Genomic DNA, 15,195 nt, shown 5'->3' on the forward strand with positions numbered 1-15,195 from the left:
TATTTGTCAAATATGTCAGGCTGCTTAATGGTAAACCTAATGGCAAAATGTGAAATTGTAAAATTGTTTTATTATATTGTCGGGGGAGAAGGGTTTAATAAAAAACGTGCAAGTGAGTTTGTCTTATGTGAGAACCTAATCAGCTAAACAGTATACAATAGTAGGATTCACAAAAATATTTCCTATAACTAGAATAATTTCTGGGATATTACTGGATTCCTGGCCTCCTTACTGCACCTTTCCCACCACAAACTGAAGAGAGGTCAAACCATATCCATCCCCTCAGATGATCTATACTAATAAAGCTACACATGAAACCATATCTTCATTTCTAGATAGCCCCCCTGCCTGTTCCTCAGGTCTCTGTATCCTCTCACTCACAGAGGTCATAGACCTCTCATGTAACACACACACACACACACACACACACACACACACACACACACACACACACACACACACACACACACACACATATCCACCCAAATAGGGTGTAGCCTACAACTGTATACAGGCTACATTGCACAGAACACTTCACACAATCAGTATTTAACTATTTTCCACTAATCCGGTTAAAACTGTCTCTTTTCCAATTCAGTCGGAGGTAGAAGTGAATTGGGGCGCTGAGTAGCCTCTTTGCACATGGTCTAATTAGATGGGTATTTGAGACGCACAAAGCAGCGCGTGGTCAGTCTTGTTTACCGGCAGACATGGCTAGCCTACGTCAGTCTCTCAGTCTAGTGAGCGAGGAGTGGAGGTGGAGACAAAGACCAATAAAGCAGGAGCGGTTGCGTGAGAATGTCTGAATAAAAGATTAGTCATGTGTTGCATTTATTTTCCTAAAGGAAACCCTCATTATTTGCACTTTTAATGCAATTACGAACGGTTTGAGCTTGTAAACACAAGAATTGCTCATAACATCCACGTCATTATTACAATATGACCACTGTTCATTAACACATTTATGATGTTGCACCAAGCTCCCTTAGGAACATAACGCCCCCGCTCCCTCAGGTTCGTCATACAGTAGTCAAACATGTGCAATTGGGTCCTGGAGTTTTTCAGGAAGTACAGTGCATTCGGACCCCTTGAATTTTTCCACATTTTGTTACGTTACAGCCTTATTCTAAAATGTATTCCCCAAACAAATTCCCGTCATTAATCTACACACAATACCCCATAATAACAATCCAAAAACAGGTTTTTAGAGAAGAAAAAAATGTATTAAATATAAAACAGAAATATTATGTTTACATAAGTATTCAGACCCTTCACTCAGTACTTTGTTGAAGCACCTTTGACAGCGATTATAGTCTCGAGTCTTCTTTGGTATAGCGCTGTAAGCTTGGCACACCTGTATTTTGGGATTTTCTTCCATTTCTCTCTGCAGATCCTTTCAAGCTCTGTCAGGTTGGATGGAGAGTGTTTCTGCACAGCTATCTTCAGGTCTTTCCAGAGATGTTCGATCGGGTTCAAGTCCAAGCTTTGGCTGGGCCACTCAAGGACATTCAGAGACTTGTCTCGAAGCCACTCCTCCGTTGTCTTCACTGTGTGATGAGGGTCATTTTCCTGTTGGAAGGTGAGCTTTCGCCCCAGTCTGAGGTCCTAAGCGCTCTGGAGCAGGTTTTCATCAAGGATCTCTCTGTACTTTGCTTCGCTCTTCTTTGCCTTGATCCTGACTAGTCTCCCAGTCCCTGCCGCTAAAAAACGTCACAACAATATGATGCTACCACCACCATGCTTCACCGTAGGGATGGTGCTAGGTTTCCTCCAGATGTGACGCTTGGCATTCTGGCCAAAGAGTTCAATCATGGTTTCATCAGACCAGAGAATCTTGTTTCTCATGATTTTAGCAAACTCCAAGCGGGCTGGCAAGAGTCTTTTACTGAGGAGTAGTTTCTGTCTGGCCACTCTACCATAAAGGCCTGATTGGTGGAGGGCTGCAGAGATGCTTGTCTTTCTGGAAGGTTCTCCCATTTCCACAGAGGAACTCTAGTGCTCTGTCATAGTGACCATCGGGTTCTTGGTCACCTCCCTGGCCAAGGCCCTTCTCCCCCGATTGCTCAGTTTGGCCCACTCTAGGAAGGGTCTTGGTGGTTCCAAACTGCTTCCATTTAAGAATTATGTAGGCCACTGTGTTCTTGGGGACCTTCAATGCTGCAGACATTTTTTTGAGCGCTTCTCCAGAACTGTGCATCAACACAATCCTGTCTCGGCGCTCTACAGACAATTCCTTCGACCTCATGGCTTGGTTTTTGCTTTGACATGCACTGTCAATTGTGGCACCTTACAAGTGTGTGCCTTTCCAAATCATGTCCAATCAATTGAATTTACCACAAGTGGACTCCAATAAAGTTGTTGAAACAGCTCAAGGATGATCAATGGAAACAGGATGCAGCTGAAACAGGATGCAACTGAGTTCAATTTCGAGTCTCATAGCAAAGGGTCTGAATACTTATGTAAATAAAGTATTTATTTTTTATAAATGTGCAACAATTTCCAAAAACCTGTTTTCAATTTGTCATTCTGGGGTATTGTGTGTAGATTGCCGAGGATTTTTAAAAAATTGAATCAATTTTAGAATTAGACTGTAAAGTAACAAAATGTGGAAAAAGTCAAGGGGTCTGAATACTTCCCAAAGGCACTGTATAGGCCTAGACTACGATGGGAAGCGGGGCAGGAGTATCTGTCACCACTATTTAATATACTCTTAGTTAAATTCAGGTTTGGTATTTTCTGTGGTCTTTACTCAACAGGTGTCTTTCAAAACGTTCTCTAACCCCACTCAAAAGAGAACAAGAGGAAGACTACAATGACTAATTGTATACCAAACAAATGTCAAAATGTCAAGGTCTACAACAGGTCACGTTTTGTGTGTGCTGTATAGATAGATCTCTTATTTTGGAAGCCGCAGAACCGTCCAGATGGGGAAAACTGTCCATTATGCTGTGGTGCTGAACTTTTTATAGGGATGAGTAGTTGGGATTGTGTTTTTTTAATGTAGTTTATGTACAGTATATGATATGACATCGATATGAAAACCTTTAGACCTGGGATGTTTTGCTGTTGGTGTAGGCTGTATGATAGGCTTACATTTCCCTCATGGCAATTAGCCAGCAGTCACAACTACACCAACAGTACCTCATTATTAAAGTCTACTTATTCCCTTCCTGAAAGTGAATATTTTGTAATCATCAGTGTGTGACATTAATGTGAGATTAGTTGTATAACCATTACCATGTTACATTTAGGCATATAGTTGTGATACTCCTCCCCCCACCCCATCCCCACCCCCTCCTTCCACTCAGTGTTCATAAATACTGAGGCGCCTTGTGCTTTGAGTGAGAGGTATATAGGTATATCATAGCAGATACAGCAGTAGTGGACTGCCTTACTTATTCTCACTAAAACATATCAATCAAAGGACTTTGACATGTATTCAAACAAGATTGACGGGCCGCGCAGAGGAAGGTCTTTCGACTCTATGAGTTCTTCATTGCACACTTGTTACGAGGAAAAGCAACTGAATAATGAGGTAAATTTAATGTATATTGTAAGTAAATAATAACTGGCTAAACTAAACGAAATTATTTTCCATGGAACAATACAAATGAACAGTCATTTTACGTTAAATTGTCTTTGATTTAATAAGCTTTTGGCAAAGGCTTGAATAATCAAACATGATGCATTTTACTTTCGACTTCAATTATCACACATAAATGATTTACTTTTGTTGCGCCAATCTGTAATCTTACCCTCCACTTCATTAGTTAATTTATTTTCTGTTCATATCAGAGTTTTCCTCTCCACTCTGGTTAGGTTTAGCTAGCTCTCTTATGTGTGACCTAACCCTAACCCACCTAAGTCTGGAGACAAATGAGATGCGTAGCCTACGTCATACAATAAGGAGGTCATTGCAAAATACATTATAGTAAAGTGAAATAAAGGTGCACGCAGTCATAACTTTTCAGAACGCTTACACCGCAGATCTTCGCAGACATCAGACTAGATAAAATAAGTTATTTGTCTGTGTTCATTACGAGCCACTGCATCTTAATTTAGGCATATCATTGAGATATTAACTAAAACAACGCAAGTAATTGATAAGACTGTGCACGTTTGTGTACAACATGTTGATTTTAATTGTATTTCCTGTCAATGAATGTACATTTAATTTAGATTAATTAGCCTATTCCAAAAATATTTGTAATATTCTGATGATTGACATAGACTGGCCCCAAAATACATTTGGCATCAACTGAAATGAAACCGACAAAATCAACAATTTGAACACTTAAAGATGATAAGAGAATACGTCCAGGATATGTTCCCTTGATGGATTTATTGCTGCGCTGAAAGTAGCCATCTATAATCCCGGGTTGGATTTGGATTGGAGAGCGCTATCATTCGTCACCAAATGCGATTACTGCTGCAGATCTCTTTACAATGAGACAGACACAACTCAGCATTGCCAAAATACATTTTGCCTACGGAAAAAAAATCGACAGTTGAACGCTTTCAATCTATAGGCTAATTAAGTGTGTGGTATTTAGACCTAACGATATCAGTCTAAATTATGATATTATTTTGTCCCTATACTTTATTTTCAGTCACAGTTTTAAAGTTCCTTTTGAATGCAGCCAAGTGTAGTCGCTGTCCAGTGCTGAAATCTCGAAGTAGCCTGATTAGGTGGGGTATTCAGTTTGCGTTCAGCTGCAGTGAATACTGTGATTGTTTACTCTTAACCCTCCTGTTGAGTTCGTTTCATGTTAATTAATTCTGTGTTCCTGGTCCAAAATGACCGCCCCATTATATCTGATTATAAATTCATAATAATACATATTATCACCTAATGTTGTGTTAGATGTTTTTTAAATTTATGGCCTGTAGGCCTCCTGAGCTCATAAAACTCGTTTTTGAGTAATACAAACATAATGTATGGATTATTTTGACTATAACAAATACTCAGATTAAACATATTGTGCTATATATCACAGACTACTTTGTGTCAAAGTTTAACAAGGACATTTGTTTTGAAACCATTTCACATTTTTAAATAGTGACAGGATTTTATGTCATCAACCCGGGATATGGCGTATCTCGTTGGCCCTGGGGTCATCCTGATAACATTTTCAGCCGACCTCTCCTCTCTGGTGGAGATGAAGACCACGACAAATTCCCATTATTTGACTGGAATGTAACAACAACCTCAGCAGGGCCCTCTACCTCATCACTGGATTGTTCCACATCGATTGTCTCTTGGTCTGGATCATATTCTGTGTTGTCTTCAACTTCTGACACTTTCTCCTCTAATGTATCTTCACTGTCAATTTCCTGGCCTCTCTCCTCCTTACCATTGTCATGTTCAAAGATTTGATCAAGAGCCTCACATACAGTATATCGTTTGGCCATTGTGCTGCCACAGAATGAATTGTGAGCAAGGCCTCAAAAAAGATTGATATACCAGAGCTGCGAGAAAAGTTAAAGATTATTATTGAAACAATATTGCGATTGTTTGTGAGAATGCCAACAGGTGTGGTTGCTGTGGGGGAAATATTCTATTCCCGTGGGGGTGAGGTGTGTGTGTGTGTGTGTGTGTGTGTGTGTGTGTGTGTGTGTGTGTGTGTGTGTGTGTGTGTGTGTGTGTGTGTGTGTGTGTGTGTGTGTGTGTGTGTGTGTGTGTGTGTGCTCAAACACACATGCATGTGGTGGTCTGGGAGAGGAAGTGTGTCCATCTGATGAATGGGCATGTGCCTGAACTAAATTTTATACACTAATTGTAATCTCACACCCATTCATTACTAATGGGAACGCCACAGGTGTACAAAAGTTAAATAAAACACCCAAAATGTCAGGAAAATTATCAAAATGTATTTTGTGTGTTCAGATGTGCTGTGTGGACGAAGTCATGGAACCTTATGACAATCAGATTAAATGAACTACATTTTTCAGAGAGAAAACATGAAAATCGGTCCAATTCGACCGGAACACAGCAGGAGGGTTAATTTACACTTTGGTGAGCTTTGGTTGTGTAAATACATTGTTTGATTTAGTTGCTCTTTCTTTGTGAGGCTAGCAAACTCTTGTTCAAATACAGCTCTTAGCACAGGATATTGAACAAATCCGTAGGCCTATCAGTCCATCTAAAACGCAGCTTGCCCTTTCAAACAAATTGTCATCGGAGGTGATGTGCTTTTCCAAAACAATTCACTTCCTTTTCAGCCTTGATAAATGGTGTATCATAGCCCAAAACACTGCCAAATCCTTACTTTCCACAAATAGGCCTTGCCAGCTCCGAGGTTTGTTTTTCATTCATATTTTCACTCGCTTTCCCAACAGATGAAAAAGTGTACCTTCAGCAAGATCGACGAGAACAAGGACAACAAGAGTTCATCTTGGGAGAATGGTCGCTCTTTAGAAAAGGGTCGCACGGCCATCGCCTTTTCCCTCAAGAATGAAGTTGGCGGGCTCGTTAAGGCGCTAAAACTTTTTCAAGTAAGGTTGAATATTTTAAAGTAGGCTATCACATACCAAACGGGTGATGGTAGACACCAGTGTTGGGAAGTAGTGAACTACATGTAGTTCAACTAGTAATTTAACTACATTTTGCAGTAGTTTGGTGTTAGTTGAACTCAATTCAAATCTTGATAGTGTTTTCATTACTTAATAACTTTTTGGGGGGCATGTAGCGGTAAAGCTAAGTACCGGGACAACAGACTACTTTTTTGTTGCAAAAATAAAATATGTGTGAAGTAGGCAATCATTTCCTTTCTTTTTCAGCATTGGACTTGCCTAATTCTCACTTGAAACATAGTTTTTGTGTTTAATAGGCTAAATTACACATTCTGTTAATTAACATCTGACTTCAAAGTGATCTATTCTTGCAACTTGTAGTCTATGACATTTCAGATTTAGATATGATAATTTATCAAGAAGTAGTTTGGATGTAGTTAACACATTTTTCTAAGTAACTTTAGTTAATTGAACTATATTTTCTTAAGGGTAGCTTTAGTGTGGCTTAATTAACTCCCTCCAGTGTGAAGTAATTGGTAGCTTTGTAAACTATTTTTTCAGAGTAACTTCCCCAAAACTGGTAGAGACATTATCATGCACATCAGATACATGACATAACTTTAAATGTCTTGTTATTATAATCATCACCAGGAGAACCACGTCAACCTTGTTCACATCGAGTCCCGAAAATCGAGGCGGCGTGGCTCAGAATTTGAGATCTTTGTTGACTGTGACAGCGGCCACGAGCAACTCAAGGAGCTCACTGAGCTGCTACGAAAGCACGCCGCCAACGTAGTTGATATGGACCATGACCAACCTGACAATTCCAGCCTGCCTGAAGAAGGTAGGCCCAGCTGCTACTTTTGAAATAATTTCAGTCCCTAAAGTCTAGCCACGTAGGCTTATTATCTATTACTAGACTAATTACCTCGGCATGTAGCGAAAGAGAGACTTCCAGATTGTTGTATGAGGTTACTGAAGGGTCAGTGCTATCCGGAATCCTTGGGACATCCCTACCCCACACCCTAACCTTAACCCCTACCCAAACCATAATCATATCCCTTACCTATCCATAACCCTAACCCTTACCTTAACCATTTTAAATGTAAACTTCAGTGAGGTAGGGATGTCCCAAGGATCCCAAATAGCCCCAGACATGACTAAAATCTAGTGTAGAGGCCATCCCAGATCATCCCATGTTTTTTTTTGTTTCAGACACTGAAGATATTCCCTGGTTCCCAAAGAAAATCTCAGACCTGGACATGTGTGCTAACCGTGTCTTGATGTATGGCTTAGACCTGGATGCTGATCACCCAGTAGGCATACCTTCTAATATGCTCTGGTCTCTGCTCTGGTCAATGACTTTACATTCTAGTTGCAAGCCTGTCTGACCATAGATATCCTATAATTATTTTTAAATAAAAATGTTTAATGAGTGTGGCAGTCACACTCCTTTTGTAATTTTTGAAGAGACAGAATAGTGTTGGAAAGACAGAGGGAGTCAAAGGGCAGTGGGCCTGATTTGAATCCATGCTGACTCTGGTATACATGTGTGCAAGGGTCAGCGGCTTAGACCGCTAGACCACCATAGGCCACAAGATATCCAATAATTTATAATATAGGATCTCTATGTCTCAGACTCTCACTGACCTACTGAAACAGGAGGCAAACCTGTGACAATGGTACAACTATCAAAGCCAGTTAGAACTACACTGACTGTATTAGAGTGGCAGATGGAGGATTAGACTAATACTTCTATTGTGATAAGCGGCACACTTACGGAATAGCCACTCAGTAAGTCAGTGCATGAGTTGCTGTCACACCTCAATTACTTATCTTTTCTGTCTGCAGGGCTTCAAGGACAACGTCTACCGCAAAAGAAGGAAACACTTTGCTGATCTTGCCATGAGCTACAAACAGTAGGTCATATTATCATGCTATGTGAGATCTGATTTAGAAAGCTATGATGCTGTGTATTTAATAATTTAATGTCCTAATGCACACAGGTATAGCTAGACATTTCTACTGTATTTTTTAAAAAGTAACCTTTATTCAACTAGGCAAGTCAGTTAAGAACAAATTCTTATTTACAATGACGGCCTAGGAACAGTGGGTTAACTTACTTGTTCAGGGGCAGAACAACACATTTTTCATTGTAGTGCTACTCTCTTTCATTATATTTCTGTTTCTCTCTGTCTCCCTCTCTTTTAGTGGGGATCCAATTCCGCATATCGAGTTCACAGAGGAGGAGGTGAAGACCTGGGGTGTGGTTTATCGGGAGCTAAATAAGCTGTATCCAACCCATGCTTGCCGGGAGTACCTGAAGAACCTGCCACTGCTCTCCAAGCACTGTGACTGCAGGGAGGACAACATCCCCCAGCTGGAAGATGTGTCACACTTCCTCAGAGGTGAGACAGGCAGAGTCTGCCTCTGTACATGACACCACACAGTCTCATTCAGTCTGATGCTTATCAGCATAATGAAGGCTATTGTAAAATGAAAAGTGTGGATTTAGGGGTATCAAATTAGATGTTGCTGTGTTGTGGCCTTTTACTTGAGAAAAACGTATGTGTGTGTTTCGTCAGAGCGCACAGGCTTTATCATTCGGCCCGTGGCAGGTTACCTCTCCCCACGAGACTTTCTGGCAGGTTTGGCTTTCCGGGTTTTCCACTGCACTCAGTATGTTCGCCACAGCTCTGACCCTCTCTACACACCTGAGCCGTAAGTACCCCTTGACACATGTTACATTACTAAGGAGAAGTTAGTCTAGGCAAATGTTAATTTACTTTCATTGTTGAACATAAATCCATCTGATGTTGAGTATATCAGTGTGATGTTCATAGTCACATACTGTAAACATAGCAGTACGTCACCATACCAAAAACCATCATAGAGGAACAGAGAGTATCATTCCATACAAAAAGCCTGTATTTGATTGAACAAGCCTGGCCTGTCACACCCCTAAGCAAACTCTTCCGGCTGATTGCAACTCAAAAGGGCATTTTCCACAGCTACAGTCCAGCATGAGATAGGTACTCAAAGGTGCTTCTGCATACATAATCATTCAAATCAAATCAAATTTGATTGGTCACATACACATGTTTAGCAGATGTTATTGTGAGTGTCGCGAAATGCTTGTGCTTCTAGTTCCGACAATGCAGCAATGTCTAACAAGTAATATCAAACAATTTCACAACAAATACCTAATGGAATAAGGAATGGAATGGAATAAGAATATATAAATATATGGATGAGCAATGGCAGAGCGGCATAGGCTAAGATGCAATAGTTTGTATAGAATACAGTATATACAGTTGAAGTCGGAAGTTTACATACACTTAGGTTGGAGTCATCGAAACTCGTTTTTCAACCACTCCACAAACTATAGTTTCGGCAAGTCGGTTAGGACATCTAATTCATGCATGACACAAGTCATTTTTCCAACAATTGTTTACAGACAGATTATTTAACTTATAATTCACTGTATCACAATTCCAGTTGGTCAGAAGTTTACATACACTAAATTGACTGTGCCTTTAAACAGCTTGTAAAATTCCAGAAAATTATGTCATGGCTTTAGAAGCTTCTGATAGGCTAATTGACATCATTTGAGTCAATTGGAGGTGTACCTGTGGATGTATTTAAAGGCCTACCTTCAAGCTCAGTGCCTCTTTGCTTGACATCATGGGAAAATCAAAAGAAATCAGCCAAGACCTTCACACTGTAAACCTCCAGAAGTCTGGTTCATACTTTGGAGCAATTTCCAAACGCCTGAAGGTACCACGTTCATCTGTACAAACAATATTACACAAGTATAAACACCATGGGACCACGCAGCTGTCATACCGCTCAGGAAGGAGACACGTTCTGTCTCCTAGAGATGAATGTACTTTGGTGCGAAAAGTGCAAATCAATCCCAGAACAACAGCAAAGGACCTTGTGAAGATGCTGGAGGAAATAGGTACAAAAGTATCTATATCCACAGTAAAACAAGTTCTATATCGACATAACCTGAAAGGCCACTAGGCAAAAAGAAGCCACTGCTCCAAAACCGCCATAAAAAAGCCAGACTACGGTTTGCAACTGCACGTGTGGACAAAGATCGTACTTAATGGAGAAATGTCCTCTGGTCTGATGAAACAAAAATAGAACTGTTTGGCCATAATGATCATCGTTATGTTTGGAGGAAAAAGGGGAAGGCTTGCAAGCCGAAGAACACCATCCCAACCGTAACGCACGGGGATGGCAGCATCATGTTGTGGGGGTGCTTTGCTGCAGGAGGGGCTGGTGTACTTCACAAAATAGATGGCATCATGAGGGAGGAAAATGATATGGATATATTGAAGCAATGACCCCAAGCATACTTCCAAAGTTGTGGCAAAATGGCTTAAGGACAACAAGGTCAAGGTATTGGAGTGGCCATCACAAAGCCCTGACCTCAATCATATAGACATTGTGTGGGCCGAACTGAAAAAGCGTATGCGAGCAAGGAGGCCTACTAACCTGACTCAGTTACACCAGCTCTGTCAAGAGGAATGGGCCAAAATTCATCCAACTTATTGTGGGAAGCTTGTGGAAGGCTACCCAAAAAGTTTGATCCAAGTTAAACAATTTAAATGCAATGCTATCCAACTACTAATTGAGTGTATGTAAACTTCTGACCCACTGGGAATGTGATGAAAGAAATAGAAGTTGAAATAAATCATTCTCTCTACTATTATTCTCACATTTCACATTCTTAAAATAAAGTGGTGATCCTAACTGACCTAAGACAGGGAATTTTTACTTGGATTAAATGTCAGGAATTGTGAAAAACTGAGTTGAAATGTATTTGGCTAAGGTGTATGTAAACATCCGACTTCATCTGTACATATGAGAAGAGTAATGCAAGATATGTAAACATTATTCAAGTGGTATTATTAAACTGATTGGCGTTCCATTTATTAAAGTGGCCAATGATTTCAAGTCTATGTAGGCAGCAGCCTCTCTGATGGCTGTTTAACAGACTGATGGCCTTGAGATAAAAGCTGTTTTTCAGTCTCTCAGTCCCAGCTTTGATGCACCTGTAATGACCTCACCTTCTGGATGGTAGCGGGGTAAACAGGCAGTGGCTCGGGTGGTTGTTGTCCTTGATGATCTTTTAAGCCTTCCTGTGACATCGGGTGCCGTAGGTGTCCTGGAGGGCAGGTAGTTTGCCCCTGGTGATGCGTTGTGCAGACCGCACCAGCCTCTGGAGAGCCCTGCGGTTGTGGGCAGTGCAGTTGCTGTACCAGGCAGTGATACAGCCTGACAGAATGCTCTCAATTGTGCTTCTGTAAATGCTTTGGAGTGTGCTAGGTGACAAGCCACATTTCTTAAGCCTCCTGAGGTAGAAAAGGCGCTGTTGCGCTTTCCACTGTCTGTGTGGGTAGACCATTTCAGTTTGTCAATGATGTGTACGCCAAGGAACTTAAAACTTTCCACCTTCCCCACTATTGTCCCCTTGATGTGGATAGGGGGGTTGATTGTTTCAAAAATCTAATGGAAGAACACTTGGTTACACTGTCACAAAGTTGCACATGTCTGCCCATTGGCTTAACAATCAACATACTGTATGTATGTGTGTGTTTATGTGTGCATTACAGAGACACATGTCATGAGCTGTTGGGTCATGTCCCTCTGCTGGCAGAGCCTAGTTTTGCCCAGTTCTCCCAGGAGATAGGTCTGGCTTCTCTGGGGGCCTCAGAAGAGTCTGTCCAGACGCTGGCCACCGTAAGTGCTGTTTCCATTATAACAATATCCAAACACTGTGCTTGAATTTAACTGTTTTTCTTGTCTAACTGATATATTCAAACGTTGTTGGCTTTTTGTGTTTTTGTTTTGCAGTGTTACTTTTTCACAGTAGAGTTTGGCCTGTGTAAACAGGAGGGAAAGATGAGAGCCTATGGCGCAGGACTACTCTCCTCTATCAGTGAGCTGAAGGTAAAAGTATTTCATATTCATTTTAATATTCAAACACCATTTAAAGTGTAAAAACACCATCTGATGCAAAGGAAAAATCCTAAGATACTTTTTTCCCCTCATACAGCATGCACTCTCCGACAATGCAAAGATCATGCCCTTTGACCCCAAGGTCACCTGCAAGCAGGAGTGCATTATCACTACATTCCAAGACGTCTACTTTGTGTCAGAGAGCTTTGAAGAGGCCAAAGTCAAGATGAGGTAGGTCAATTGTGACCTTACATTCCTGGCTGTTCTGTGGGCAGATAAACTTTTAGTGGGCTAATAAACTATTCTTTTACCTTTCCAAACCTTGGCTGTGTTATGTTTTCGTCATCATCTGTTCTTATGCACACAGGGAGTTTGCCAAAACCATCAAGCGTCCGTTTACAGTGAGGTACAACCCGTACACCCACAGTGTGGACGTGCTGAAAGACACATCCAGTATCAACAGCATGGTGGAGGATCTGAGACATGAACTAGACATCGTGGCCGACGCCCTACAGCGCCTTAACAAACACTATGCTGTCTGACCAGCCTGCCTGGCCCTCATACTTGCAAGGGTTGCAAAATTCTGGTAACTTTCCCAACATTTCCAGGTAGTCCAGAAATCCCGGTTGGACAGAATCAGGAGGAAACAAGCAAGAAATATGATATCCTCCAACCAGTATTTTTGGAAAACATGGGAATTTTCAGAAATGTTGCAACCATATACCTGACACAGCCCTGTACAGCTGTCTGTAGTTGTCTACCACCTGATCCTTACCAAGCAGCTCGCTGCTTTAATCCTACTCGCTGATATCCCCAAACAGCCTTTTACCTACAAAATAAATAACTCTTAAAATTCAAATGTTATATTAACTTTATTAAATTATTAACCCGTAGTTTACTTTAAAATTCAATACATTTTTGGGTTTGTCATGTGAATAATAATATTGACTAAGGATGATTAGAATGTGACCGAAACTGACCTTTCCTTGGCTCTTGCTTATAATTATTGATATTCTCTTGTTTTTTATATGCAGTATTTCTTTTCTTTTGAAGGTTCTATCTTAATGCAACAGTAGTCTTATAGATATTGTATTGTACTCTATTGGCATAAACCGTTTCAATAAATTTGTGAATGTGCTAGTGTGGATGTAAAGTTACATGCTTGCGTGTATAGTGAGTGACAATCTATACATGTATTATCACATTGCAGAAAGCATAGGGATGTGGTAGTATTATATGATTGTGTGTGTGTGTGTGTGTGTGCGTGTGCGTGTACCTTATCGACCTTCTGCTGCTACTACTGTTGACCTCCAGTTGTCTATTTATCATAAGATGTTCAAGGAAGGAATTGATGTGCATGTATCAGTGTTTGGAAGATGACATGAATGTACTTCTATTGAAAATATTTAATTTGTGTAAAAAGATCCCTGGTAAACCAATCCTTGCATTGGGAAGTGGTTGTCTGCATTCTGGGCTTTGAGCTATGGGGAAATATTTACAGTAGTTTCTTTATTCTGTTTTTCTCTCATTAAATGTACTCCATGTTCACACACTGTGTTATACTATGTGCTATGATTGCTAATAATTACTCATCATTATCATTAAAATTTCCTTAGAGAACACATAAAAAGCTAGCCACATCCAGGAGAATATTTATAAAAGCATGAGCATAAAAAGCATTTATTTCATGAGCTGAAATAAAATATCCCATAAATGTTCCATACCCACAAAGTTTATTTCTCAATTTTGTGCACAAATTTGTTTACATCCCTTTTAGTGAGCATTTTTCACTGGTGAGGACATTTTTCATGTCCTCACCAGGGTCTTGACCTGATTGCAGTTTTGCATCAGAACTGAATTCAGTGTGCAAATGCTCACCTTCGATGGCCACTGGCATGCTGGAGAAGTGTATTCTTCACGGATGAATCCCGATTTCAACTGTACCTGGCAGATGGAAGATAGTGTGTGTGGCGTCATGTGGGTGAGTGGTTTGCCGATGTCAATGTTGTGAACAGAGTACCCCATGGTGGTGGTGGGGTTATGGTATGGGCAGGCATAAGCTACGGACAACGAACACAACTGCATTTTCTCAATGGCAATTTCAATGCACAGAGATACTGTGACGAAATCATAAGGCCCATTGTCGTGCCATTCATCCGCCGCCACCACCTCATGTTTCAGCATGATAATGCACAGCCCCATGTCACAAAGATCTGTACACAATTCCTGGAATCTGAAAATGTCCCAGTTCTTCCATGGCCTGCGTACTCACCAGACATGTCACCCATTGAGCATTGATGCTCTGGATTGACGTGTACGACATCGTGTTCCAGTTCCCACCAATATCCAGCAACTTCGCACAGCCATTGAAGATGTGTGGGACAACATTCCACAGGCCACAAGCAGCAACCTGATCAACTCTATGCAAATTACATGTGTCGCGATGCATGAGGCAAATGGTGGTCACACCAGAAACTGACTGGTTTTCTTAACCACGCCCCTCCCTTTTTCAAGGTATATGTGACCAACAGATACATATCTGTATTCTCAGTCATGTGAAATCCATAGATTAGGGCCTAATTTATTTATTTCAATTGACTGATTTCCTTATATGAACTGTAGCTCAGTAAAATTATTGAAATTGTTGAATGTTGCGTTTATATTTTTGTTCAGTATAACTACCTTTAAAGTAAGCTAAAAAAATGCCTCAAG

At 40.7% G+C, this 15,195-nt stretch overlaps 1 protein-coding gene across 1 annotated transcript; it reads left to right on the forward strand.

The window, feature by feature from the left end:
- Nucleotides 1–3,329: 3,329 nt before the first annotated feature.
- On the forward strand, nt 3,330–14,033 carry LOC112249279 (tryptophan 5-hydroxylase 1-like). Its single transcript, XM_024419088.2, has 11 exons — nt 3,330–3,535; nt 6,340–6,495; nt 7,165–7,357; nt 7,729–7,829; nt 8,365–8,432; nt 8,725–8,921; nt 9,099–9,234; nt 12,138–12,264; nt 12,379–12,474; nt 12,581–12,714; nt 12,851–14,033. Exons 1-11 carry the CDS (start codon nt 3,434–3,436, stop codon nt 13,023–13,025), a joined length of 1,485 nt encoding a protein of 494 aa, XP_024274856.1. The 5' UTR covers nt 3,330–3,433; the 3' UTR covers nt 13,026–14,033.
- Nucleotides 14,034–15,195: the final 1,162 nt, after the last annotated feature.

Source organism: Oncorhynchus tshawytscha, linkage group LG04, assembly GCF_018296145.1.
Source record: "Oncorhynchus tshawytscha isolate Ot180627B linkage group LG04, Otsh_v2.0, whole genome shotgun sequence".
NCBI classification, from domain to species: Eukaryota; Metazoa; Chordata; class Actinopteri; order Salmoniformes; family Salmonidae; genus Oncorhynchus; species Oncorhynchus tshawytscha.